We start from the raw sequence: 27,638 nt of genomic DNA on the forward strand, positions 1-27,638 counted from the left end.
TTATTCACCATCAACATCCATAACTGATGCTAACTGTCCCCGAAGAAATGATAAATTAGATTCTGTATACTGGTCAGGTCCCCAAAAACATTAGGTGTATGTTCATATTTTTATTGCAAATCCATTTTTAAGCACACTTGCCTAATTAATCATTCTGGGAAGGTAAGTATCTTTTGTTAAGACAGAGTTACTGCTTGATTTACTCCCATAAATCCAGATTTTGACATTTGTGTTTAAAACGAAGTATTAGCCCCAATCCATTGGTGAGAGCAAGAAAAATTAAGATAGTCTAACAGCAAAAAATACTTGAACTTCTGAAAGGCTACTGAAGGGTGGCCTTGTTAATAAGCTATCTAAGCTAAAAATAAACACACAGAGAAATAAACTCACAACACATAATTACCCCTCTGAAGAGAAAACTCACAGCACAACTGCCCTGGGACTCAATTCATTGTCTTCAAGCCTAACTCATTCGTTGTATCTATGAGTTTGTTTCACAGCCTTGAAGGGCCCCAAACAGACAACAGGGGTGCAAGCTCTCTGCCTCAGTTCCTGCCAGGACTACATTTCAAGAACTCAGATAAAACCAGCCTCACAGAGAAAAGAAAAGATGGAAAAGCAAACACAGCCACTCCACAGCCACTTCTGTTATCAGTCTGCAGCAAAGAAAAAAAGCCATTTTTACCCTTTAAAAACACTAAGCTACTTTTCCTCAGCTGCTGGCATTTCCTACTACTTTCTCTCAGTGCTGTGCCATTTTTCTCTTTTTTTCTTTCTTTTCCTTCCTTTCCTTCTTGGGAAAGTAAATAAACTTTTTACGTCTTTTTATCCTAATCGTTGTGTGAGAAATCTTTCTCAAACAGTGCCATGAGCTCGTGAGTCCCCACCCTAACAGCTACAATTTTCATAAAGTCACTTAACATTGATCTCGTTTGACCCTGGGAACGATCCCGTAAGGAAGACGGAGCAGCTGTTACTTCCGTTTTAGAAATAGTGAAACTGAGGCTCAGACGTTACACGGCTGCCTCCAGCTTCAAGAGGAGGAGACAGTGAATAGAAGAGACTAGAAACGAGGGCACTGGCCCATTTTTCCCCTCATGCTCCACTGTGCAGATCCAGGGCACACGAGTTCTACGTGCAGTCGCCCCAATCAACCAGCGAGTGAATGAACGAATGAACAAAAAAAAGATGTCACGGGAGTTTCAGTCCCACAGTGATTGAAGAAAGAGTATCAGAAACTTCCTAAGATTTTGCAAGGAATGTTAATGGGGTGAAGGTAAGAAATAAAGGACAGCCGCAGAAAAACCGATCAGTTAGTGTCATATACCATTCAGAGAGCTGCTGGCTCGCTCACCAGCTGGGACACAGGAGCAGCAGCACGTCACATGGAGCCTCAGGGGACACTGCACGTGCCTACTCCTTCCTCTAACCCCACCGGATCTCCACGGGCACACTCGCTCGGTCAGCAGGCACCTGCAGGGAACGGGCCTGTGTCTCACACACAGGGGCATGGGAACACCGCCCTTCCCCTCGAAGAGTTTATATTCTCGTCCACAAAACCAGACACACCAAGCAGTGGATATCCACGTTGCATCGTGCAAAGTGAACACAAAAAATCCTAAGCCAGCACAGAGCCCAGCACTAGTGAAGCCGTCAGTACAACTCATTGATTTCATCCGAGGACTCACAGAAAGAAAACAAACTGGAGTTGGAGAAGAGTTTTATGCAGAGATAGGAACTGCACTGGAGACTGAGGTCTAAGCCTACTTGGAAAGAGACAAGGGACTCTGGTGGACGGGCATGGGGGGGAGGTTGGTTCCAAGAGACAGGGTAGAAATGTGCACATGTGTAAAGGGAAAGATAAGCAGATTAGCCTGACTCAGACAACAGCTCCTGTGGCCCTGCTTGGGCAGTGGCTGAGAACCAGGCTAGGGAAGGCGGCTGATGAAGATGGAAAACAGCCACGGCTCTGCCCTGGGCACATGGCCCCATGTTCTCAGAGCTGTGAGTCTTTCAAAAGCTGGCCACTCTTGCAGTTGACTGACCCTGCTCTAACGCGCAGATCCCAAGAACAGACACTGGAGCTGGGGCCCTAGATGTGAGTTCTTTTTGCCACACATCGCCACCCCAGGGGAAAGCTGCCACTTCTGCATGGTCGAGAGCTCCACACAGACCGTCCCTCGCAACCACAGATCCGATGGCTTCCCTGGCAGCTTTGACGACAAGCTGGATTTCTCCAACTTGAAAACAAACATTCAACAGATAGGCGAGAGAGAGAAGCTCAGAGTGGGCCTGAGACCAGCAGGGCTAAGTCTTCCCAGTTACCAAAGACACACCCAGACGGTCTGGAGTTGTCCAGGGGGTGGTGCACACAGGAGATGAGCAGAGAACGTACTACAGGAATCGGAAAAGGTGGCGTGGGGAGAGTTCACCCATGGGTGCGATCAGCTCAGCAACACACACCAAGCTCCTAAACCTGGAATGCAGTCTGTCATCCCGTGGGCCAAATCTGGTGTCCGCTCAGAAAATAAAAATGTATTGTTATTGCAATTAAGAAAAAATAAAGCTAAGAAGGTAAATACCTATAAAGGAAAAATGTACTAATGCAAACAAAAGCCATAAAGAAATGGGGTTCAGGCCCAATGTCAACCTCCATTAGCACAAAACATTGTTAGGTAGTTGAGACTGTCAATGTCTTTGGGTTTCCAAAAATGAAAGCTAGTTCTGGCCTTTGGGGCAAAACACTTTGTTTTCACGTTCTAAATTCAAAGAGTTTCCAGTGGAGTTAGTGCACGGATAATAAATAAATCTGTTCCATCAACTAAGAAGAAGAAAAACACGTGCTTTACCATCACACGGCCATGTGGGCATCAGATGAGATGAGGAATAGTGAGTGTTCCCTACAAACTATAAAGTGCTCTCCAGATGATTTTTATTAAACGGCTAAGGGACTATTTGTTTCTTTTCCCTTTTTTCCTGCCCCTCTGGCTCCTGTTACATCTGGCACCCTCCATGCCCACCTGAGAGAAAAGGTAAAGGGAGCAACATTTTGTGTCTTAGCCAGACACAAAAGATTGCAGAATGCCCCGCCAGGGTGCACATGTATCAACACTGTATGGTCACTAGGGGGAGCCCCATGATGGTTCTACAATTGTCTCTTGTTTGAAAACAAAGGTATGTGCTGAGATCAGGGCAAAGCCAACGGGGCCTTTTCCTTCCCGATGGCAACAGAAAGACACTTACCTTGACTTCTTCCACACCTTGCAGCCTCAGTGTGGAAAGCAAGAGGAGAGAACAGAGCCATGACAGGACCAGCGACCGGAACTGGGCCACACAGAAGGAGATGACGGTGTGGAGCAAGACCATGGCCACACCTGGGGTCCCCAGCACACACCAGCAGGCCCACATCCCATAGACCATGAGAATCCAGGGTCTGTGCTGCAGAGACACACGGGGGAGGGGGGGAGGGAAAGAATTAAATTCATGGGCATTGCTGTTAAAGGTTCTACACGTAAGAGGATAATATTTATTAACCCAATAACCAAACTCTTCTCACTGTCCCGGGAATTTGGTATAACACAGACCAACAAGATTCAAAAGGACTTTCTACATTAGCTCCCAGAAAATTCCATGAGATCCACCCAGAGGCAAGTGATCACTTTCCTGCCTTCAACCAAAGCCACTCAGACCCCCAGGTCCCACTACAAGAAAATGTTAATTAAGCTGACTTTTCAGTAGATCTTATACTGTGGAAGCCAGAAGACAGTTGGAAGAGCTGCCAACCTGGCACACCACACCCTGCATACACCGTCCTTCAAGAACAAAAGTGAAAGAAAGTGTCAGTACAGATTTCTAGGGAGTCTTATTGGGAAAACCAGGCTCTCCAAACCAAAAAAGCCTTTCGAAAGTCTAAGCCAGAGACTTAAAATTAAACGTGTAATTACGTTTTTTAGCATATTGTTTACAGACAAATTTATATCACAGAAAAACTGTATCATACTTACTTGCTAGGATAGTGAGGACTTTGCACAGTCTAATACATTTATTCCCATTTTAGGAGAGTCAGAATATTTTTTCTACTTAATTATCAAGTAATTTATACTTATTACATTAAGTAACTACATAGGTGAATTAACATGTCTTTGCTTTTATGATATACTCTTGGTTATGTCTGGTTGGTAAATCCTTATTTGAAAATTGAAATAGTGTTTTAACGTTGAAATGCAAAAGATATCACCATGGTTTAATGACTCAAGCTTTGAAGTCCAAGGGCCTAAATTCAAATGCTGGTGTCTCCATTAACCACCCGTGTAACCTTAGGCAAATCACTTAATCTCTCTGTACCTTAATTTCTTCATATATAAAATTAGGATAATAATACCTATTTCGTAAGGTTATTGTGAGGATTAAAATAAATTAATGCCTGTAAAATGCTTCAAACAGCATCTGCATACATCGTAAGAACTCTACAAATACTAGTTGTTATTCCTCAAGGGAACTATGATGTCTCATGGATGTGCATTTTAAAATGTGGCCCCCAGGAATACACCGAGTTGAAAAGTGGGGACTGGGGACTGCCCAGATTTAGGTCTTCTTGTGAAAACATAAAGTCTTCTTTCAAGGAAAGGTAGGTGTGGTGTGTAAATTGTAAAGCCCATCCTTAGATGCCAAGTCTTCCAAAACACTGCCTGCGTACTGTTCTTTCCCAAACCTGCACTTCAGCCCAAGACAGAACATTTTAATTGTGAAACTAGGTTAGCCATTTTTAAGCTCCAAGAAAACCAGAGAAATCCGAAGTTCACTTTTACTGTTTTTCCAGCCTAACTACCCACAGAAAACAGCCACATAAATTTGCTTTCAAACTTTCTCCCAAACACTCGCCTCTGGGTAGAGTCCAATTATAAGGAACAAGGTCGCCAGAGACTATTTTAAGAGATAGTTTTAACAAACGAAGAACAGGAGGTCCTTTTCCAACACTATCGACAGCATTTACCATTGGAATTCTTTTTCATGCGTGTGTGGCTATGTACACAGACACAGTTACATTTTTATTAAGTGCTATTTGATCCATTTGGAAAAAGCTGGTTTGCTGGGATTCATTTGGGAACTTACCACAGACTGAAGCTGCTTCAACTTGGAAAAGGCTGAAAGAACCTTCAAGAAATACTTGACAGTGCTGTGTAAACCTCATCTACTTGAGAGATCCTATGATAAATTTAACAGTGGTTTCAAAAGCCACCTTAGGGCAGACAAATTTGTCCCATATTCTCATCCCCCACGGTTTCCCTCCTTCCAAAGAGTACAGGCAGACAACATTTAATACTGTTCTAAGACATCACAGACACTCATGTTCTCTACAAACCTTAATATTATCCACTTATTCTCCCCCAAGGAGTATAGCCAACTCTACTATGTATATTCATGGCACACAGGTAATGAAAAGTATAATAAAAGGTATGGATAATATAAAAACAATTTCCTGCATAGAACTGTTGGATAAATTAGAACCCCACTAAAATACTGGTTTTCATACTTCATCTATAAAAATGCCACTGTAATCCCATTCTCAAAACACCATTAGAATCATAAGAGCATGATCAGCCTCCCACACCTTGTTCTCCACCTCTCACGATGGCAAGGCAGTCCCCACCATGGAATGAGGCCTTAGGCACATTGGCCCGGCCACCATCCGTCCCACACACATGCCTGGATCTGAAGCAGTGTGCAGAGAGGTCCAGGGACAGCAGGGTGGCATTGCCCAGCAGGTCAAGCAGCAGCATGGATGACCTGCTTCTCTGGGCAGTGGGAGAGCTTTTCCTAAGCACTTCGAAGACCAATTTCACATGCAAAGGCCTAAAGACAGCCCCGCCCCGCCTATCTCTACGCCAGCTGTGCTTATGTATTTATCAAACTTTTGTCTGCCTCTTAACTGAAAATGCTTAAAATCAGTATTAAGCCTCTGACATCAACTAGGCCAGAGTATTTTTTAGCTTTACAAAAACAAAATAAAACGTGTTATGTTTTATTACAAAGCAACACTTCTGACTCATCACTAGAAGGGCTTTAAGATCGTCTTCCAAATTTTCAGGGTGATCTGAGCACACATACAAGGTTTTGGTCACACAGACACTCTATGCCAAGCTCAAGTTTCAAAACTCCACCTAAAAAGTCAAAGTAGCCCAGTTCAAATGGTTCAAATCATGATTACAATTGGAAATTATTAGTCACTTGCAAGAAGGCACAAAGAATCCTGCTGCTCAAATGAAGTGTACAAACAAAACACAGCCTTAATTTAATGTTGGGCTATGTTGTTTCTCATTTAGAAATTTAGGCTCTAGTCAGACAACTTTTATATAATGCTCTTTTTCTAATGGAGATTTTTATTGAGATAGTTGTATTCATATGCACTTATAAGAAATACAGAGAGATCTCTTGTACACTTTACCCAGTTTTCCACAATAGTAACACTTTGTAAAATCACAAATATCACAACCAGGATATTGACATTGGTAGTTCACCAAACTTAGATTTCCCCAGTTTCTCTTGTACTGTGTGTGTGTGCGCGTGTGCGTGTGTTTAGTTCTATACAATTTTATCACATGTGCAGGTCCAGTACCCACCGTGGTAGAGACACAGAACAGTTCCATCACCACAAGATCCCTCCTATTCCCATATCCACTGCCTTCCCCCCTCCCTTACCCCTCTCATCCCTAACCTGGCAACCACTAATCTCTTTCTTTTATAAAATTTTGTCAATTCAAAAATCAGAGTATGCCACCTTTGGGACTGGCTTTTTTCGCTCAGCATAATTCCCTGGAGATTCATCCAAGTCACTGTGCCCATCAATGGTTTCAGCTCTTTCTTATTGCTGAGTAGTTTTCCACGGTATGAATGTATCACAGTTTGTTGAAATATTTACCTGTTGGAGGAAATTGGCTGTTTCCAATTTGGGGCTATTACAAAAAAAAAAAAAAAAAAAAAAAAAAAAAAAACCTTATGCAAACAGATTTTTATATAAAAATAAATTTTCATTTCTCCGGGATAAATGCAAACTTGCTGGGCTGTATATTCGGTTCTATAATAACCTGCCCAACAGTTTTCCAGGGAGCCTGTGCCATTGTACATTCCCACCAGTAATGTACGAGTGATCCGGTTTATTCCCACCCTTGCCAGCATTCGGTGCTGTTACTATGTCTTCTTCTGAACCATTCTGGTAAGTATGCAGTGACAACCCATGGTGGCTTTCATTTGACTTCACGATTCTCTTCTAAAGGGTAACAAAGTGGGAGCGACCTGAAACTTGAGACTGACATGAGTTGAGACATCTCTGCCGGAGCACAGGATGACAGCCCCATCACAGAAACTGCCCTGACCCTTCAACTGTCTTTATTCCAGGATCCTCGGCTTCTAATAGAAGACGAAACAGAAAGCAGGGGAAGAGAGAAAACTTTTAAAATAAGAAAGAAACTATACTCTAATAACGTGAAAATCTACTGTCTTCCAAAGTCTCTATCTGTCCCACACTTAGCTCCTTATAAACAAAGGCTACTTTGCCAATGTAGACAGAATAGAAGGGAGTCACTTCACATCTCTCCGCCCACTACCTGTTTTCCACCCACAGGGTCTCTTACGCCTCTACTTGTGTTGGGGGAAACCACCTATGGCTAATGCCAGTAGGATACAGAACAACTGTAAGAACCTGCAGGTTAGTCCCAGTGGACCCTCCTGGGGGTCTAGCCAATGGAGCTGGCGCATGTCCAAGGCTGGAGTCAGCACCCCTAAGAGAACACCACAGACTTGCCCTCCTTGCTCCAGAAATCTATATTCTTCCCACCTCCTTCACGAGGAGTCAGAACCAGCCACAGGAAAAACTGGCAGACACTGCCCCTTCTCACACCATCTCTCCTTCAGCTCGTCCTGTGCCGTGGACGCCAATAACCAACGTGCCCGAGTGGTTTCCCTGGTTAGCTCACCTCCGTCGGGAGGAGCAAAGGTGTAAAGTCTTGGGCAGGATTCCTACTGGCAACAGGATCAGACTTTGCTGTGTATTAATACTTTTTGCACATCTGCCAGCAAACCACTCGGTGGGAGCATTATTTGAGAAATGCAGAAAGGAAATCAATTGATATTCTTAGGCATGGCATGATTTATTATATACTACATAATCAATCACAGCTGCTACTGAAATAAATACACTCTATATATGTGTATATATACACACACACATATAATATATAAAATCTCCCCAAACACACAGAAAAAAACAAAACACACATCCCAGAGTCTGAACGCCTGCATTCTAGCCTGCTTTTCCTGGGAGCAAAGGCCAGTGGGCCCACACAAAGGGAATGTCATCCCTCCTAAGCTATGCATTGATGGAGGTAAAAGAGTCTGGTGCCAGGAAAACCGTTAGTGCACGAGATTTCTATTAGGAGCATGGATCTGAGAATCTGCTGGAAGGGAGCCTGTTCACCACGGCCTTCCAGAGGCTAGTTCACTCCTCTCCCCAGCACTGTGGGACCCGCTCTGCAGCCCTCTGCATAGCCTGTGGCCTGTGAGCTCAGCTGTGGGGCCCAGTGCTAACGACGTGGGTTCTCCCAGCCAGAGGTACGGCAAAAACTGCTCTGCAGTCAGCAATGGCGCCCACCTTCGGCCCCCCACACCAGGCCAGCCTTCTCAAAAAGTTCACGCAGGGGTCATTTTAGCTCCGAGGACAGAGAACGCAATGTCTCAGGTGGTGGAGAGGCCACGGTGGCATTCGTGAAAGGAGGCAACCGTCTGACCCGCCCAGCGCACACTCCAATCACAACAAAGCCACAGCCAAAGCTCGGGGCCATGACTCAGCCTCCCCTCCCAGGGCACTGGCTCCTGGTACAGTCTCGCCAAAACCCAGTGAGCCTTACCCAGAAAAAAGGCGTCCAACCTCGGCCACAGAGCTCAGTGGAAAGTTTTATTACTTACCATGGTTTAAAAAAAAAAAGATAGATTATACTTTTGAAAATAACCTGCCTCCCTGGGGGAGGTGGTGGGATGAGAGGAGGTGGAGATGGGAGCATCCTTCGGGGCCCAGGCTGGTAACGGCAAGAATTGCTAATGCCCATCCCTTCAGAACATTGCCCAGAGCTTAGGAAGCCTCAGAGAATAGGGCAATAAACAACAATGGCAGCCCAAATCTTCCACCCTGAATAAGTACCAAAAACAACTCCCCGAATGCAGGCCATCTGGAACACTCAGTCCAGGTGGCGAAAGCAGGGAGCTAACGAGGCCAAAGCTGTTGCTTATGCTTACACAAGGGCCAGGCAGACTCAGACAAAGAAAGCACTGTGCCCCGGCCACAGCCGAGCCCTGCCCACCAGCTGTCTCACAAATCAAACCTGTGGTCGCACAGGGGACGAGAGACACACAGAGGGAGATGACTCAGTGCGCACTCTGCCTCATTCCAGGAAACACGCAAAGAACACCTCCTACTGACGTTGGCTAAGACGTGCTCTGCAGAGAAAGACAAGCCCACCTGTCCACCCCTGCCTGACACCGCGATGCAGAATGCTAAAATAGGTGAGCTCCATTTCCTTCAAGCCACAGCTCAAAAGCCTCCTCCGCAGAGGCCTTCAGTGACACCAGAAGGGCAGGTGTGGCCCACACTTTCTCCCAGCCCCCACTGTAGCGAGACCCACCCCCACATCGAGTCCAGGGAGGGAGCAGTGCCCGGTTTCCTAACTTCTCCCTCAAGTTATGACTGTGACTCCCCATGGAAAAGGCTGGGCTTCTCAATCCTTTCCCCCAGGCCACGCTTGAAAAGCAATTGCTAGGAAAATGTTGGTCTGGATGACAGACATGGCCTCTGCCCTTGAGGACGGTGGAATCTCAAGACAGTTGCCTTCTTTGTTGAACACCATAGATAGGACTGCTCCGGGAGCAAAGGCTGGCAAGTGACGATGACAGCAGCAGCCACCGCTGCCTTGGCTGTCCTCACATGCAAGCATAACCCTGAAGAACACTTGCTCATTAGACCCTCTCCACGACTCCCGGAGGCCAGCAGCGTCATCCCGGCTGCAAAACTGAGGAAACGGGCTCAAAGACAGCAAGTAAGTTGCTCGAGGTTACATGGCTTGAGAGTGCCGAGGCAGGGATTCGCCCCAGTGCTCTCAGCCACACCAGATACTGCCCTCCTCAAGTAGCAGGAGCTGCAATGCAAATATACACACAAACAAATGGAGAGACACCGATATCCTAACATAGGTGGATTTCTGATGGAGTCAGGTGTAAAACAGGAGCTAAACAAGGAGGTGGTTTGCAAAGAGGGAGGCGTATCCACTCAGGAACAAGTTATTCATCTCAATCAGGTATTCTCGTCAGGGGCTATACCACCTCCAAACAAGAGGCAGGGGCAGATTTTGTAGGCTAGGCCTAAAGCGAGAATGGAAATTGAAATCAGTTCAATAGTATGAGTTTTAGGTTATTTGGTTTTGGGGGGCAAGAACACCCTACGCTTACGTCTAAAGCACAGACATACATGTAATACATGAACAGATACACAGGCTATCTGTAGAATTCTGTAGAATTAAAGGTCCATAGAAGGAGAAGGAATATTCATAGTTTATAAGGTATAAATAATGAAACCGCACCTGCATACCCACCACCAGCTTAAGACAGACAGTCCATCAGTGCTTAAGCAGCCCTAGGTATCTCCTCCCCCCCACCGCGCCCCCCACTATCCACTTCCCTTCCCAACCAGATGTTACCACTATCCAGAAATTTATTTTAATGGTTCATTTTTCATTGTAGTTTTCGACATGTATCATTTAGTTTGCAAACTTCTGAGCTTTCTATACATAGAATCTCATCTGATATATTCCTCTGCAACTTGCTTTATTAGCTCAGTGGTATGATCCAGAAATTCATCCACGTTGATAACTAGAATTCATTCTATTTCATGAGATGGATTCACTACAGTTCACCCACTTCCCCGTAATCAACGTTTGGATTGCTTCTGGCTCTTCATTATCACAGACATCACAGCAATGAACATCCTGCCTCACACCCCCTGGCTGGCAGAAGAGATTCTCCAGGGAGAATGTCAGGATTAGCAGTGGTAGCTGTGGGGTAGATGCCTTTTCTAGGTAACGTGTTACTAAGCAGTTATATCAATATATATTCACACCCTCTCTGTGTAAGGTCAGATGGCTACTTGATGTCATTAGGGGATTTTTGTTTTCTTTTTGCCAAACTAGAAAGTTTGAAATATTATAGTTTTAAGATGCATTTGTTTGATTACTAATGAAGTTGAACATTTCTCAAGTTTATTGGTCATTTGTGTTTCCTCTTCATTTCTTTACCATTTTTCTATTAAGTAATCTGTCTTTTTCTTATGAAATTTCTTTATATATTCCATATACCAATCCCTGGTAGTTTGCAAATTACATCTGTATTAGTGACTTGACTTTCCACTTCTTTATTGTCTCTTTGGAGGAACACAAGTTTTAACTATGTTAATTTTAGTATACTTAAATTTATCAATGTTTTCCTTTGTAATTCGTACTTTTTGTGTCTTGTGTAAATAAGAAAGTTTTCTCTACCCCAAGATCAAGAGATATCCTCCTCTATAATCTTTACTAAAATACTTTTGGTTTTTACTTTAAGTCCTAATGCTCCTTGAAAATTATTATATATGGCATGAAGTATTTATTTTTTAAATATGGCTAAACATGTGTTGGCACTATGGATTGAATAATTCATCTTTTCCAGCCAGACCTGAAAGGCCAGCTCTGTCATAAATCACATTTCCATCTATATAGTTATTTTCTAGATTGTATATTCTGTTCCACTGGACTATTTGTCTACTCTGGTGCCAATATAATAGCATCTTAATTTTTATGTCTTTATAATATGTCATAACATCTGGTAGGGCATATCAACTGACTTTGGTATCAGTCTTATGCTACCTTCATTAAGATGACTTTGAGAATGTTCCCTCTTTCTCTTTTCTGAAAAATCCTGAAAAAGATTCAAATTACATTTACTTTGGATGTTTGGCAGTATTGGTTTATTAGACTAGTGGGGCTTTTTTTTACAAATAGATTTTTAACTGATTTTTCCTGGTTAACAGTATTATTCAGTCTTTCTATTTCTTTGAGTCAGTTTTGTTGTTGTATTATCTAGAAATTTGTTTTGCCAAAGTTTTCAAAATCATAACCATCAACTTGTACACAATACTCTCTTACTACATTATTTCATCTCTGTAATATCTATAGTTCCCATCCCTAATATTGGTTATTTGTACATTCTTTTTCATGATCAATTTTGTCATTGATTTCATTAATTTCTGCTTTTATTTTTGTTTTCTTTCCTTCTTTCTCTGCTGTTTTTTTTACCTGCTGTTCTTTTCTAACTTCTTAAGTTGCATGCTTATCTTATTAATTTCAGCCTTTCTTTTTTAATGTGAGTACATAGGATTATGGCTTCCAAATTAATTACCACTCTAATTGTATCCTACAAATTTTGATAGCTAATATTATTTTCCATTCATTTTCTAATTTCTAGTAAGTTTTCTTCCTTGACCTATGAGTTATTTGAAAGCATGTTTTCTTTATCAATTTCTAGACGAATTAGAGTTTTCAGGTCATCTTATTGTTTTTGCTTTTCAACTTAATTTCACTGGGATTAAAGAAGTTAACCTATATAAAACACATCCTTTGAAATTTGTTGAAAATTCCTTTATGGTCTAGTATGTGGGTTGATTTGTATAAATACTCTGTGTGTTCTTAAACAGAATGCAGGCTCTCCAGTTGTTCAATGCAACAACTTTTATACATGTGAATTCTTTGTATCAAGCTTTTTACTTGTATTTTTCTTTATTGGGCTTTTTTTGTTTTTTTTTTCCCTCCATAGGAAATCACTTCCTATCTCTTCCAGGCTCCCAAGACTAATATCCATGTCTTCCGATTTCTAGCTCAGGACCCATTCTTCACACAAAAAGCAAAGGAGAAAGATATTTAAAAGGAGAGAACACACATAATCGTACCTTCCTTGCAAGCAGCGTGGCCATCTGAGACACTGCCACGTGGCCAAGGAGAAGCCACGCCAGCCACTGCTTCCCCCATTCCATCCAGAAGCTCCACTCAAAGTCAGTTGGGTCCTAAACAGATCAAAGCAGGAGTTTATCAGAAGGATTTCAGTACATGTCCGAGTCAGAACACAAGCTCCGGTTAACACAAACCACTTAACTGTGAAATAGCACTTATGCACATCAAATCCTGTCCCCACCCACCTGTCCTCTCCCCTCCAGCTTGCTGGTCCCATTGCCATTCCCCAAAGGCACCTTGTCCTTTCTACAACTCAGTGTCTTTCTTAAAGCTGATCCCCCGGGACCCTCTAGAAACTATTATCATCTCCGTTATGTAAAAGATGTAACAGAGGCTTAGGAAAGCGATTCATTTAGCCATGGGCACCTGGATAGTGCAAGTAAGGAACTGAGACTATCCCAGATTAGACACCTAGATACTTTCACTAACGAGAGGAATGTAAGTTGGACACTAATAAAATTGCTCAAGGGCAATCGTGTTAAATCTTGCTGTCATTTATAGGCAGGATAATTTCATAGAGAAATTAACTAATTTCATATAAACTTAGAAATCAAAGAACGACAGGTACACTCTGGGTCCAGGTAGCACTACTCCGTGTCTACAGTGGTACCAGGTTCCACGTCTATGAAGCTCTGGGCAGGGGCAGGTGCCCTGACAAGAGTGGCCATGCAGACACCTGGGAACTGACACCTAAATGCCACGGCCTCAGGAGCCCAGGGAAGATCCCGGCGGCCGAGCTGAGCGTGGGGAGAACACACACAGTGACTGGCCGCCCTGAAACAGCCAATGCAGGCTGGGCCCGTGAGCATCTCAGCACCACCTTGGTGGATCGAGGATTTGAGGCCTCAGAATTTTCTAACCAAAATGGCTGGGTGGGAAAGGAATCCTGCAGTGACTACTGATACGGAACCCCTCACCCATCTCTGTAAGAGGAACTTGGATGGAGCCCCCTTAACTGGATTTAGAAAAAAATACGGATTTTTTTTGTACCTGAGGATTGTGGGGCAATGCATACCAGTTACACATATACTAAAACTTTTTTGTTCCTAAGGTAAAATACAGATAGAATTGATCTTGATCCATATCAGACTATGAAATCAGAGGTAGCAAGCCTAGCAGCTAAGACGGGAGGCTGGGTTTGGGTCCCAGATCTGCCCACAGCCTGACTGCGATGACCTGGAACATGATGCTTAACCTTTCTGTTCTGTTTCTTCAGATGACAGTAGTACTCAGAGATTTTTTTTTAGGTTTAAATAAGAGCATATATACATCAAAAGTTCAGAAAAGTGCCCAGCACATAGTACTCGCTAAGCAGTAGTACCTGCCACTAACTGCTAATCCCATGTGCTTCCTCTCCTTTGTTAACCACCAGCAAAACTGTATGCTTTGCTTTGTGCCACTTGTTAAGAACAGTTTGCCTGTTTTCCCAAATAAAGAAATCCAACGCTGTGCATTCTCACATAACACATGCTCCCCACACCTCAAGATCCTGATACACACACAACCTGGTCAAAGAGCCCCTGTTACCTGGCTAAAAAGCACAGATCTAGTTGAATTCCTCCTGTCTATAGACAACTACGTCGGGACCCGGGATGTGCCCGCAGCCACACAGCCAGGCAGCAGAGCAGAGAACTCAGACCCTACACCTGGCTCTTCATTCCTGATCCAGAGCTTACTTCCCCACCCTGAAATTTCCAAATTAATGGAGAATCACCTAACCGAATAAAGGTAAAAAAGTTCAAAGGGTATGTGGTGATGTCATGCCAGTATTAATAAAATACCACTTTTGTAACAGGGATACAGGTAAAAAGACACTAAAAGCCAATACTGAATGTTTTTTTTAAATACCCCACTCAAAAAAATTCCAACATTTCAGCTTTTTAAATACAATGTTTTTGAACACTAAGAATAATATTTAGAATTCATGACCCCAGGCTTACCTCTGCCTCAAGACTTCAAGGTTTTCTTTCTTTTTTTCCCCCATAAAAAAAAATAAATAAATAAAAGATACAACACAACAAAAAAGACTCTGTTCCACCAGAAGTCAGAAGACTCAGGACTACTAAAAACTCTGTGCTGGTAAAGTCCCATCAACAAAAATGACACATGGTCTTTTCACCACTAATTCTTTCAGAAAATATTTATTTAAAGGAAATAAAAGTGTCTCCCTCATGTCTATCCTTCTTAATTTATTCTTCTCAACAAAATTGTTACCTAAAGGAAATGACCAGGCAGAAAAGCTGAGCCAATGAATAGAAGATGACAGTGAGTGATATGGGTGAGAAAAATGTTGACTCACTGCTTCTAGAAGCAAAGGCTTTACGGACTCCAAGTTCAATCACACATTTCAAGGCAAACATTAAAGCCTCAGGTCAGGAACAACTTCTTCATGTTCTATTCCTTCTCCCATTTCCTACTTGACCCCATGGTTCTTAGTCAACTGGAAACGTCTTCAGTACTGTAAGGGGGTCAGATAAAAGGGGCATATCCTGGCCAGAAAGAGCCAGAAGGGCTCCCCACGGAGGAAGGGGAGGCTGTGCACTCTGGGAAAGTAATCCACACCCAACCTGCTATATCAGCGCTTCTCACACTTTTATGCGGCCTATGCATAAAACGTAGATAGATTGTGATGCAGTAGATCTGGGGAGGGGTTTAGGATTCTGTATTTCTAATAAGCTCCCAGATGATGCGATGCTACTCGCCTGGGGACCACACTTTGAGTAGCAAGGATCTACGTGACTAATTGTGCCTTCTTACAGCTGAACGTTCATAAACTCAGAACCCTTAACAGCTCTGACACCAACCACCTAACATTCGCCAATGGGGCACTCATCACCCTGCTCACCCTTGAAAGCTCCGAGCACTTAGATTTAAGAATTCACTGGACTTGATGAATTAACAAATGTGCTTGTTTATTCTGAGCCTTGCAATCTGCATCCAGGCGACACTGAGCTCAGAGGGACACAATAGTTCTGGATCTCTTAAATAGGAGCTGACTTTCTGGTGAAACACTGTTTTTCCTATTCCAAACAAAGGAAAGGGAGTGGGCCTGATGTTCTTAACTGCATCTTTTCCTACACGCAGCAGCGTTCTACCCTAGGCTAGACACGCTGTGCGGGGAAACACGTGAATAGAATTCCTCAGCACAAGGAGCTCAAAGCCTAAATGGGAGGACCCCAGCCCCAACACCACCGCACCCCACAATCAAGACACACTGAAAACCAGCAGCAAAGCAGGAGAGGAGACAGTGGTGCGCTTCAACTGCACATACAGCAGTGTTCAAATTCCTGGGCTCAATTGCGCCTTCTCCCAGGAAGCCTTTCCTCATCCATGGGTTCCGTCTGGACTCGGCGTCTCCTGCTCACGCTCCCACAGTACGCTATGGTTACCTCTATCAGAGCAACCTGTCACATCTTGCTTAAATGCCAGGTTACAGAGCTGCCTCTGCACTAGACTGTGGGCCCTTTTCTGGGAGTGTCTACATAGATATTCAGCGTTGTATCCCCCACTCAAGCAGCACGTACAAGATGCTCACTAAGTTTGTTGAAAAATTTAAATACTTATACAATGGGTCAAACCATTTTTAAGAACCTAATATCAGCACAGTCTCCCGGGAAAGGGGAAGAAGAGATACAGAAAGTAGAGAACCTGGCACCTGCCCTTGAATAAACCCAATTAGCGAACGTAAATGCACACAATAGCTCTAGTGGATGATCCGTTCTGCGGATTGTCGTCACCAACCCAAGGCCCGTTCTGTGACAACATATCAATTGCTCCCTCTAGAGACGTGGACAACGTAGAGTGCTGTTGCAATAGGGGACCTATTCCATAATTTAGTAAATTTACTTCATAATTACATAAATTAAAATACAGGAAACCCTTGGAATAGTGCCTGGCATTTATTAAGTACTATGAGCATATCTGTTAAGTAAATATATAAACAAAGAAACTCTATTTTACTTTAATTGACTTAGAAACACAAATCCAGAAACTTTCAGGTTACACATCCTGAAACAGAGGCACCCAAAGGTAAGGTGAGAGAGTTGAGCTGTTCGAGATCCAAACTCCAGTCAAAAGAAGGTTCTAGAGACTGTGGACTGGAAAGAAGGGAATCCATGGTTAACATAAGGCAACAGCAGCATTCATAAAAGCTACCAAGCCATGGGAAAGCAACCATCTTAACCTCCTCTAAAGAAAACAGCTGCTCTGTCTGGCAGATTGATCGGCTCAATCACCACTCTCCAAACCCCTCCTAGCACGACTTCCTGCACATTAGAGGGTATAAGGCTGGAAACTGCATGTTCCAAAACTCCTTGCAACTGGTCTCTCTGCCGATGCCCTGACTTTTGAACAAATGCACACACTGTGGCTTCTGAAGAACAAATGCACACACATGCACACACTGTGACTCTGAAGAACAAATGCACACACTGTGGCTTCTGAAGAACAAATGCACACACTGTGGCTTCTGAAGAACAAATACACACACTGTGGCTTCTGAAGAACAAATGCACACACTGTGACTTCTGAAGAACAAATACACACACTGTGACTCCGAAGAACAAATGCACACACTGTGGCTTCTGAAGAACAAATGCACACACTGTGGCTTCTGAAGAACAAATACACACACTGTGACTCCGAAGAACAAATGCACACACTGTGGCTTCTGAAGAACAAATACACACACTGTGACTCCGAAGAACAAATGCACACACTGTGGCTTCTGAAGAACAAATGCACACACATGCACACACTGTGACTCTGAAGAACAAATGCACACACTGTGGCTTCTGAAGAACAAATGCACACACTGTGGCTTCTGAAGAACAAATGCACACACTGTGACTTCTGAAGAACAAATACACACACTGTGACTCCGAAGAACAAATGCACACACTGTGGCTTCTGAAGAACAAATGCACACACTGTGACTCCGAAGAACAAATGCACACACTGTGGCTTCTGAAGAACAAATGCACACACTGTGGCTTCTGAAGAACAAATACACACACTGTGACTCCGAAGAACAAATGCACACACTGTGGCTTCTGAAGAACAAATGCACACACTGTGGCTTCTGAAGAACAAATACACACACTGTGACTCCGAAGAACAAATGCACACACTGTGGCTTCTGAAGAACAAATGCACACACTGTGGCTTCTGAAGAACAAATACACACACTGTGGCTTCTGAAGAACAAATGCACACACTGTGGCTTCTGAAGAACAAATACACACACTGTGACTCCGAAGAACAAATGCACACACTGTGACTCTGAAGAACAAATGCACACACTGTGGCTTCTGAAGAACAAATGCACACACTGTGGCTTCTGAAGAACAAATACACACACTGTGGCTTCTGAAGAACAAATGCACACACTGTGACTCTGAAGAACAAATACACACACTGTGACTCCGAAGAACAAATGCACACACTGTGACTCTGAAGAACAAATGCACACACTGTGGCTTCTGAAGAACAAATACACACACTGTGACTCCGAAGAACAAATGCACACACTGTGGCTTCTGAAGAACAAATGCACACACTGTGACTCTGAAGGTGAAAGACCACAATGTGTGGCCTGAGACTCTCTGAAGGAACAGTGGCAGAGGCCCTTCGGTTGCTCTGCAGCAGCCACGGTGGGGACTCAGGGGTCCAAGCAGTCCTTGGGGAACTGAAACTTCCCGAGGTGGCAACTGTTGCAAGCGCACCACAGCCCTAGCTTCTCAAGGCAGGAGCTGTGCGCCTGCAGTGCTTGTGCACAGTGGCTCTGGGAATTGTTCCTGGAAGCTCACTTAGTGCCTGTACCTACAGGCCTTTCGACTATTCTGAAACGTATCCTTAAATCCCTTCGCTAATTCCCTTTTTAAAATGACTAGAGTGGATCCTGTCATCTGCAGTGGAGCCTGGATGAACATACTCTGGAGGAAATGTCTCTTCTCATGGGAATCCAGCTCGAGCTTTCTAATAGAAGCACTATGAGAACAACTCACTTGGAAGAACACTATTCTGAATTAAGTATTCAACAGAGGAAAACGAAATGGAGGAAAACTCCAGCTGGGCCAATCCAACAAGTGTTCAAGAACTGGATAATGAAGACAGTGAGTGTTTACGTCAGAACTCGCTCACAAATGCACGTACATATTTCAAAACCAAAAGATTTGTAATGTTCCCAACACAAAGCAAAGATAAATGTTTAAGGTGATGGATGTCCCAATTATCCTCATTTGATCATTACACATCGTACACAGGTATCAAAATATCATATGTACCCCCCAAAATATGTACAACTATTATATATCAAGTAAAAAAAAGAAAGAAAGAAAAAACCAAGTAGACAATGATCTAGCTTACCCACCAGTCTACATTTTTCATTATCATACCTTTTTCCCCTCAGATAGAGAAAACTGAGTGGAGAGGTGAATATCGTTATTAGTTTCCTTATTCTTATATCCAGTATGCTGTAAAAACAAAATACAACAGAAATACTGGACATCTTTCCATATCTATTTCCTAACTAGCATTATTGTTTACTTCCAGACCACATAAAATCCCTAATTACTACAGAGTAAAAGTTATCTGTGATCAGAGAAAACCTTTATAAGGTTCTTGAAATCATAAATGTTTCCCTTCACATTCAAAGGCAGCAAACTCACCTTAAGGGCCTATAAATCTCTAGACAGAAAAAAAACACAAAAGGAGAATAATTTTGCAGGAATTCTGCACAGAAGAGGCATTGCTCTCTGGATGAACTCAGACTAATGATTCACTGAGCAATTATTGGAAGAGTTTTCTTTTCCTTTCAATAGCTGCTTTGCCATTTCTAAAAGAATTTGAACTAAACCATTTTCCTGCTTACAATATGGAGACAACACTCTCTCCCAACCAACATGTCCTTAAGGATAAAATGCTTCCACTAACAAAACTAATTTTTTTCCTGTAAATAACAAAGTCTCTGCAGAAACATCTCTGCTATCCTGCATAGGTGAAGGTGACACTTACAAGGGGAGGATGCCAACAGGACAGGCAAGAACTGTACCCGTTCTACTGTGCCCCGCCCCCAGAATCTTCATTGCCCCTCACCACCCAAACCAGCCAAGTAGGCCCAGGGTAGAGAGGAGGTATTTTGTGGACAAAAGAGAAAGCCGCTTAAGAGGACTTCATTAAATCACAAGGACCTAATTAATGTGGGTAAATTCTGTGAATATCTTCAAGACAATTGTCAATCTAAACTCAGTAACAACCTCTGGTTAGAACTCTCTACCCACCTATTTCCTAGAAGTCACTCTGGAGTATGCAAGACTATGCATATCCTTGGTGTAACATGGATAGATTCTGTTTCCTTGCCCTATTTATTTCCTATATCCTCCCCTTCTTCCCAAAGCTAACAGTGAAGGAATCACATGTTTAACAAATACATTAAATTCTAGTAGGAAGTCAAAGGTACAAAAACCTGTATTATTTTCCCCCACACCGCTCAAATTGGAAAAACACTAACCCTATTTTCTACAAGGTATATGGAGAAAAGAGCTGTAAACAATGAATGAGACTGATGAACAAGACAGGCATCACGACAAAAAACAGAGTAGAATGGGATGACTAGACAGCAAATTACACAGAGTCACGACTCGTCAGCTCCAAACTATGCTAATAAATCACACATCCCATTAGTGTCACTTCCCCAGAATACCAAAAAGATGAAGCAAGTCACAGTAACATGGAGGAAAAAAACATCCCCAGCCCGTTGGCGGCCACGGCCCGTGAAATGGCCCTCAGACTCAGAATTGGCATTCTGCTTAGGAAGTCCTCACACATTCAAGAAAACTCGTTTATACCTCCTAGTTTATACAGTGGGCAAACACTAAAAAACTGGAACTCTAGGTGGAGTCCCAAAATGCTGGAGGTCCCCAGGGCAGAAGGCCAATTAAGAAAGAAAGAAAGAATTAGAGAGAAAAAGGAAAAACTAGCAATTTTGCCATCCATCCAGGGAGAGAGGAGAGGAACTCGTGATTCTAGATACTATTTTTCTCCTTGAATTTTACACACTGCATGAAAGACCAAGCAAGTAGGCAAGCAGAGTTATGTGGAAGGATTCTCCCACACATCTTTTAAATCTGTCCCCTTGGCCCATTAGCTGCCCAAGCTGTCCAAGAGAGACCTCCCCTCCCAGAGCACCCCTGATCATGGTGAGACCACAGTGGTTGGTGCCTGGAAGACTGGGGACAGAGACAAACAAGAACCAGAACCAAAGCCCCCCACATCCTCAGGGCACACAGCCCTCCCCCACTGCCCACTACTTCACCCGTCTCTCTTCAGAAACTTATTTGTGTGTTAATAAAACGATTTATCTTTTTATGATACCTAAAATTTACTTTCAAACACATCAACACACAGACTTCTGGTTCCAGGCAAGATATAATAGGCACAGTTCTCCCTGTCTCTTTCACGAAGGACAGCTAAAAGCAAACATCCGGACAATATATAAAACAAACAGAAGAAGATTCTGAAAGGCAGAAAGAAGAGCACAAACTGGCTAGGGACCTCAGGACTTGAGGAATGACAATAAACAAAACTAAATAAACTCACTGGATGGGCTTAATAGCAAAAGGAGATTACTTAAGAATTATTAAACCTAAGAACACACAATGTGAATAGAGAGAAAATAGACTGAAAAAATAAATACAGCCTCAGAGACCTTTGGTATAACAACAAAAGATCTAATATTTGAGTCATTACATTTTCCAAAAGAAGAAAAAATGTGAGGCTAGAAAAATATTCAAAGAAATAATGGCAAAAAATTTCCCAAATTTGGCAAAAGGCATAATACCTAAGGATTCAAGAAGCTGAATGAACCCCAATCAAATTAAATCCAGCAATGAAAAGACAGCTTGGCAAAACGGATTGCTAAGAAATGAACCAACTCTATGCTGTCTATAAGAAATACACTCCAAACATAACCACATGGGTAGGTTGAAAGTAAAAGAATGAAAAAGCTATGCTGTACAAACATTAATAAAACAAAGGAGCGACTGTATTAATATCAGATAAAGTAGACTTCAGAGAAAGAAAATCACCAGCATCAAAAAGAGTCATTACAGAATGATAAAAAGACTGATCTTCTTGCCAAGAAGATATGACAATCCTAAACATGTGATACACACACACACACACACACACACACACACGGTGGTTTCCAGGGGCTAGAGATGAGGGGGAGGGTGAATATGACTATGAAGAGGCAGCACAAAGTATTTCTTTGAGGTTCTGTGTCTTTAGTGTGTTGGTGGTTACATGACTCTACACACATGATAAAACTACATACAATTATACACACACACACGCACAGGAAGGCCCGTAAAACTGGTGCAATCTGAATGAAGTCTGGATTGTATTAATGTCAAATTCCTGGGTTTGAAAGTTCATTCTAGTTATAAAAGATTCCCCACTGGAGAAGCTGGGTAGAGGTACACGAGACCTCTCTGCATTATTGCTGCAGTTCCCTGTGAGTGTGTTAACTATTTCAAAATAAAAGAATTCTAAAGCAAAGAAATCGCACTCAAAGTCCCAATATACAAAAGGGATAAAACAAGTTTCTATGGTTGAACCAGGATGGGACTTAGAACCCAGCTAGCCAGACCTCTACTTCGCCCTCTAACGGTGACTCCAGAGGCACTATGAATAATTAAGGTGTTTGTGGAATCTTAAAGTTGATGACTCACTGCTCATTTGCATACCCATAATACCCTGTATATAGTACAATTCTTTGAGGCTTAAAGGAATATTTCCATCTTGACATTTCTAACTATGACAAGTTTACTTACAGAATTGTGCAGACTCCAGGCAGTAAGTAGTTCTCAGAGCTTAAGGGCCACCATCAATGAACTAGGAGTTGCCCTTACTAGAGTAATGAATTACAGCAAACTCCCCCATACTCTGGTTTCTCTTCAAATCGAATAAATCTTTCGCCTTTTACTAAAGATTTCCGTGGAGAGGAACAATTCTGAGTTTTTACTCAATTTTTTGAGGCCTTGCCTTAGCAAGGCTAATCATGTGGTTACCAAAAAAAAGTTAAAACTCTTCTAAAAGAAACACCGTAGCTTGCTGGGATGTAACTGTTTCATTTTTAAGTTGTGGTCTAAGTGGTATGGAGTTATACATGAGGAAGTTCTTTTAACTAGCACCCTGTAGATGGCAAAAAAGCTTTTCCTGCTGAAGTCTGCTAACTAGCGTTGTGGTTGTCAATAGAATTTTCCCTGGTGAAATCTGTCTTGCTAATTAGCATTATGACTGTTACAAACATGGACTGGCTGAAATCTAACCTTTCACACAAGATCTTTTTTAAAGGACTTCATGGATCCCAAAGAACAGGTTGGTATAAGCTGGTTCCTACCGCTTGCCTAATAAATGTTTAATAAATGTCTACGTGTGTGACAGAATTTGATCTAAGATTTGCTTTCATAAAACCTGAGTGCAAAATTATGATAGAATAACTAACCTTCATCCATCTCAAAGTTTTCAGCAGCTACTGTCATCCCTGAAAGTGGCCGTCAGTCAGCTCCCCACACAAAGACACCCCCCTTCACATCTTCTCCCACATGCCCCATGATCTTGCTCTTACCTTGCTGCTGCTCCTAATTTCTTTTTAACAGAGACTTATCAACTGTCATGTCATGATTTTAAAAGGTAATAACCTTTTTAAGAATGCTGACAGCCACCACTTTTAGGGAACGTACTGAGAGAGGGAAATGTTTCTCCTCCTCCCCACTTCCCCATACCTTCTTCACCAAATTTCAGGTCTAAGCCACTATTCAACCTGCTAGAATAATCCTGCCACCCCTCTTCTCTCTGAAGCCTATCTGTGAGAGCACTTATATAGAATATTTGTGTGTAAACTAACTTTAATCTACCTCCTCGGGACAGTTCTTAACACTGAAAGTATCCAAATGAAGAATTCAGAAACAGTGCGTTAGCATCTGAAGGATCCTAACCTGAAATCCACATCCCAGACATGGCTACAATTCCAACAATTCCAGTATGGTATCTAAAGTTACACCTGAGCGTTTACTAGCATGAGTGACATTAGAAATAAATATTTTACCAGTGAAAAGAGTGGTACTCAACATTTAGTGGGTTAAAAAATTTTTTTTTCAGTCTCCAACATCCTTATAAGAATGAAGCATAATAATCTCTTGAGCCCAGCATCCAAAACATCCTAGGACTAACACTCTTTTGGTCTGTGTCCCTTCACCTAGTAAGACTCTATCCTCTAATCAGACTAGAACTGGAGTGGGGCTGCTTCAGCCAGCAGAATAGAAATCCATCAGCCTCAGAATGAGCCCTTCTGCAAGATGCTTGTTGAAGAACCTTCAGACAGACAATAGAGGCTTCACAAGCTTTTAGGAACAGGTTCAATGATGGTTTTTGGTACCTGCCTACGTAATAAACATTTGTATGTATAGGAGAATTCTGATCTTGACGCTTTCCTGTGACATGCCACTTGGGAGCAAGGTTGTGGGAGAGAAGACATTTAATTCCTGCCCACCTCCAACTGCCAGAAGCTCCTAAGAATAAAACCAAAGAATCTGAATTTTGTTCAACAACCAAATAGGTTTGGGTCAGTTCAAAACATAATACTTCTCTTCAAGGCACAGCTCAAATGCAAGTCCTCCAGGGAGACTGCTCTAGGCATTCCAAGGTTAGAAACTCTCCCAGCAATTTTTGGCTATTCCAGTAAGGAACAATCATGCATACAGAAACACTTTGTTAAATGTCACGCCGGGGCCAGTTTTCAGGCAGGACGCACAAGTAAAGCCAGTTGTCCTGGCTGTATATAGCCCCTATTGTTCAGATTAATTAACGTCCATGACCCTTGTTAAATACTTTGAATGCCACTTCTATTAAAGCTATATGTAGGGACCGTCCCTGGGCAGGAATTGGCTTTCGCCCAGAGTCAGCGAAGCTGGACATGCTCCTTGAGGCCAGAGGTCAACAGGTCTGCACTCTGCCTGTTGAACAAACAAACTGTTCCCTATGGCAGACAGCCAAGGGCCTGGGGTCTTGCACGCAAGCCAAGGCGTCTCATTGGTCTCACTGTCTGCACGCAGTGATGAGATCAATAGGATGAGTTGAAAACATCTGCCTCCCTTGAGCGATCACCCAGAACGAATGGAACACGTTACCTCAAGGCATCAAAGAAAGTCACATACCAGGAAGTAGCTGCTGGACAGAAAGAATATAAAAATAAAACGACTGGCGCTGTCGGCACTACAGTCTTGTACCATCTTTGTGTGACTGTGTATTTCTTTCTGTGTTCATCCCCTATTCTGCAATCGGGCCGCAACAAGTGGCGCAGCAAGCAGGGTCTGTGTCGTTCAGGACAGAGGGACCGAAGGGGCACTCCTCTGGCCATCGGTAAGCAGCATCCAACAGGGGACTTTTGGGGGAAAAATGGGGACTTCCCCCTCAGCACCAGAGCATAAATATCGAAAACTAATTCAGGGACTTTTGTACTCTGTAGGGGTGGAAGTGAAGGCAAGTACTTTGAAACAATCATTTGCTCTGGTGCAGCAGCACTGTTACTGGTTTCAATGTCAGTCAGAAGTGCAACCAAATCTTCATAGTTGGCAGCAAGTAATTAAGGCCTTTCGTGTCGCCCACCAGCAAGGTGAGACTATTGACTTAAAAATCTGGACCATCTGCAGCGCGATCACTCAGGCATTACGTTTGTTGCAGACCAAATCAGAAAAGGCTTATGCGGGTGAAGAACCTGAAAAGGAGCCTTTGCCACCCCGGGCCCCTCCCCTGAAGAGTTCGGGGGGTGGGGAGGAGCTACCAGATAAGGATCCTCCCGCTGAATTGCCCACTCGTGCAGATATACGAGAATTAATTTCTTTGCTTAAAAAGAATAAGGTGACTCCAGGCCCCTCACCTCCACCTTCTTTTTCAGTTTATCCAGTTCGGCCTTCTGCCCTTCCAATGGGATGAAACTTTAGAATTCCTTTTACCCAAGGGCCAGATGATGATTTCCCCCTTCCCCCTGACTTTGATGATCATCCTCCAAAACCAGATCCTAACGTTATTATTCCCTGATCCTTTGCATTTCCCATTACTCGGCCAGAAGTGCCTCCCGGCCAAGATCCTAATCTCCCTAACGGAGGATGGAATGTACAATATCAGGCTTTGCAATACAAATTTTTAAAGGAACTCAAACAGGCTGTTCAAGCACATGGACCTCAGTCCCCTTTTGTTACTGGCGTGATTGATGCTTATTCTGGTGCTAATATTTTGTTGCCTACAGATTGGGAACAGCTGGGGACAACAGTTCTGGAAAGTCCACAGTGGCTACAATTACGTAGCTGGTGGATGGAAGGGGCTGGAGTACAGGCTCGCCTTAAGGCGCAGCAGCAACCTCCTGGGCCCACGGAGGAGCAGCTCGCTGGGACAGGACAGTATGCTACCTTAGAAGCCTAGGCAGCCTTGGGTGATCCAGCCATAACTCAGGTTAAATTGATTTTCTTAAAGGCTTGGAGAAAAACTGAGACCTCTGGCTCTTGGGCCCCGTCCTTTGCTAAAACTATGCAAGGACCCGCTGAACCTTATACTGATTTCTTGTCTCGGCTAAAAGACGCTGTTCAGCGCGGTGTCAGCTCCACCGAAGCAGCTTCTCTTATAACTCAGTCCTTGGCTGTAGAAAATGCCAATCCAGATTGCCAGAACATTTTATGCCCTTTACAGGCTAGTGGGGCTTCCTTAGACGAATGTGTCCGCGCTTGTGCTGGTGTTGGTGCCGCTGCTTAGCACGCTGCCTCGCTGGCGGGAGCTAATCAGAAAGGCAACAGTGAACCCGCCTGTTTTAACTGGGGAAAGGTTGGGCATATAAGGAAAGAATGTAGGCAAGGAGGACATAAGAATTCTGGTCCTCCCCCACGAGCCCCTAAACCGCAGCCTTCAAAACTGTGCGGCAGATGTGGAAAAGGACATCATTGGACTAATGAATGTCGGTCAAAATTTGGTAAGGATGCCAATCTGCTCCCTCCCATTAATGGGACAAATGGGGACACGCAGTCGGGGAAACTCCCTGAGGGCCCCCCTGGCCTCAGGGCCCCAACAACAACGTGAGTCCACAGGAAATATCTCCTGTCTTAGCAATTGCTCTTTATATACCTGCCTTAACTGCTCTTCATGGGCCGACTCCAATGCTAGTTCACAGAGTTTATATGTCTTAAGAGCCAGTACAGAGCTTTGGATTCCAGTTAATTTATCCCGGCCCTGGAGTGAATCTGCCTTAATTACCACCTTTTTAAATAAAATAACTTCCTCGAGCCACCGAGTTAAGAGAGCCATCGGTCTTATAATCGCCGTTGTGGCTGGATTAATATCTATAGCTGCCACGGCCGCTACAGCAGGAATAGCGTTGCAAAAGTCTGTTCAAACCGCTGACTTCATCCGTAAGTGGCATGAAGACTCCCACCGACTGTGGCAACACCAACAGGAAATTGATAGCCACTTAGGAGGAGAAATCATGCACTTACAAAGGACTGTCCG

At 43.3% G+C, this 27,638-nt stretch overlaps 1 protein-coding gene and 1 non-coding gene across 2 annotated transcripts in view; one reads left to right on the plus strand and one right to left on the minus strand.

Moving 5' to 3' along the window:
* Positions 1-27,638, minus strand: part of HHAT (hedgehog acyltransferase) — a 247,495-nt gene that overhangs the window by 186,724 nt on the left and 33,133 nt on the right. The window contains exons 4-5 of the mRNA XM_069459447.1: positions 13,022-13,135; positions 3,244-3,438 (exon numbers count right to left, since the gene is read on the minus strand). Of these exons, the coding sequence (XP_069315548.1) occupies positions 3,244-3,438; positions 13,022-13,135 (309 nt within the window). The remainder of the gene's footprint in view (positions 1-3,243; positions 3,439-13,021; positions 13,136-27,638) is intronic.
* Positions 23,023-23,138, plus strand: LOC138375862 (U5 spliceosomal RNA). The gene has a single exon (XR_011231567.1). It is a non-coding gene; the product is annotated as a U5 spliceosomal RNA (small nuclear RNA).

The sequence above is a fragment of the Eulemur rufifrons genome, chromosome 27 (assembly GCF_041146395.1).
Source record: "Eulemur rufifrons isolate Redbay chromosome 27, OSU_ERuf_1, whole genome shotgun sequence".
In the NCBI taxonomy this organism is placed as follows: domain Eukaryota; kingdom Metazoa; phylum Chordata; class Mammalia; order Primates; family Lemuridae; genus Eulemur; species Eulemur rufifrons.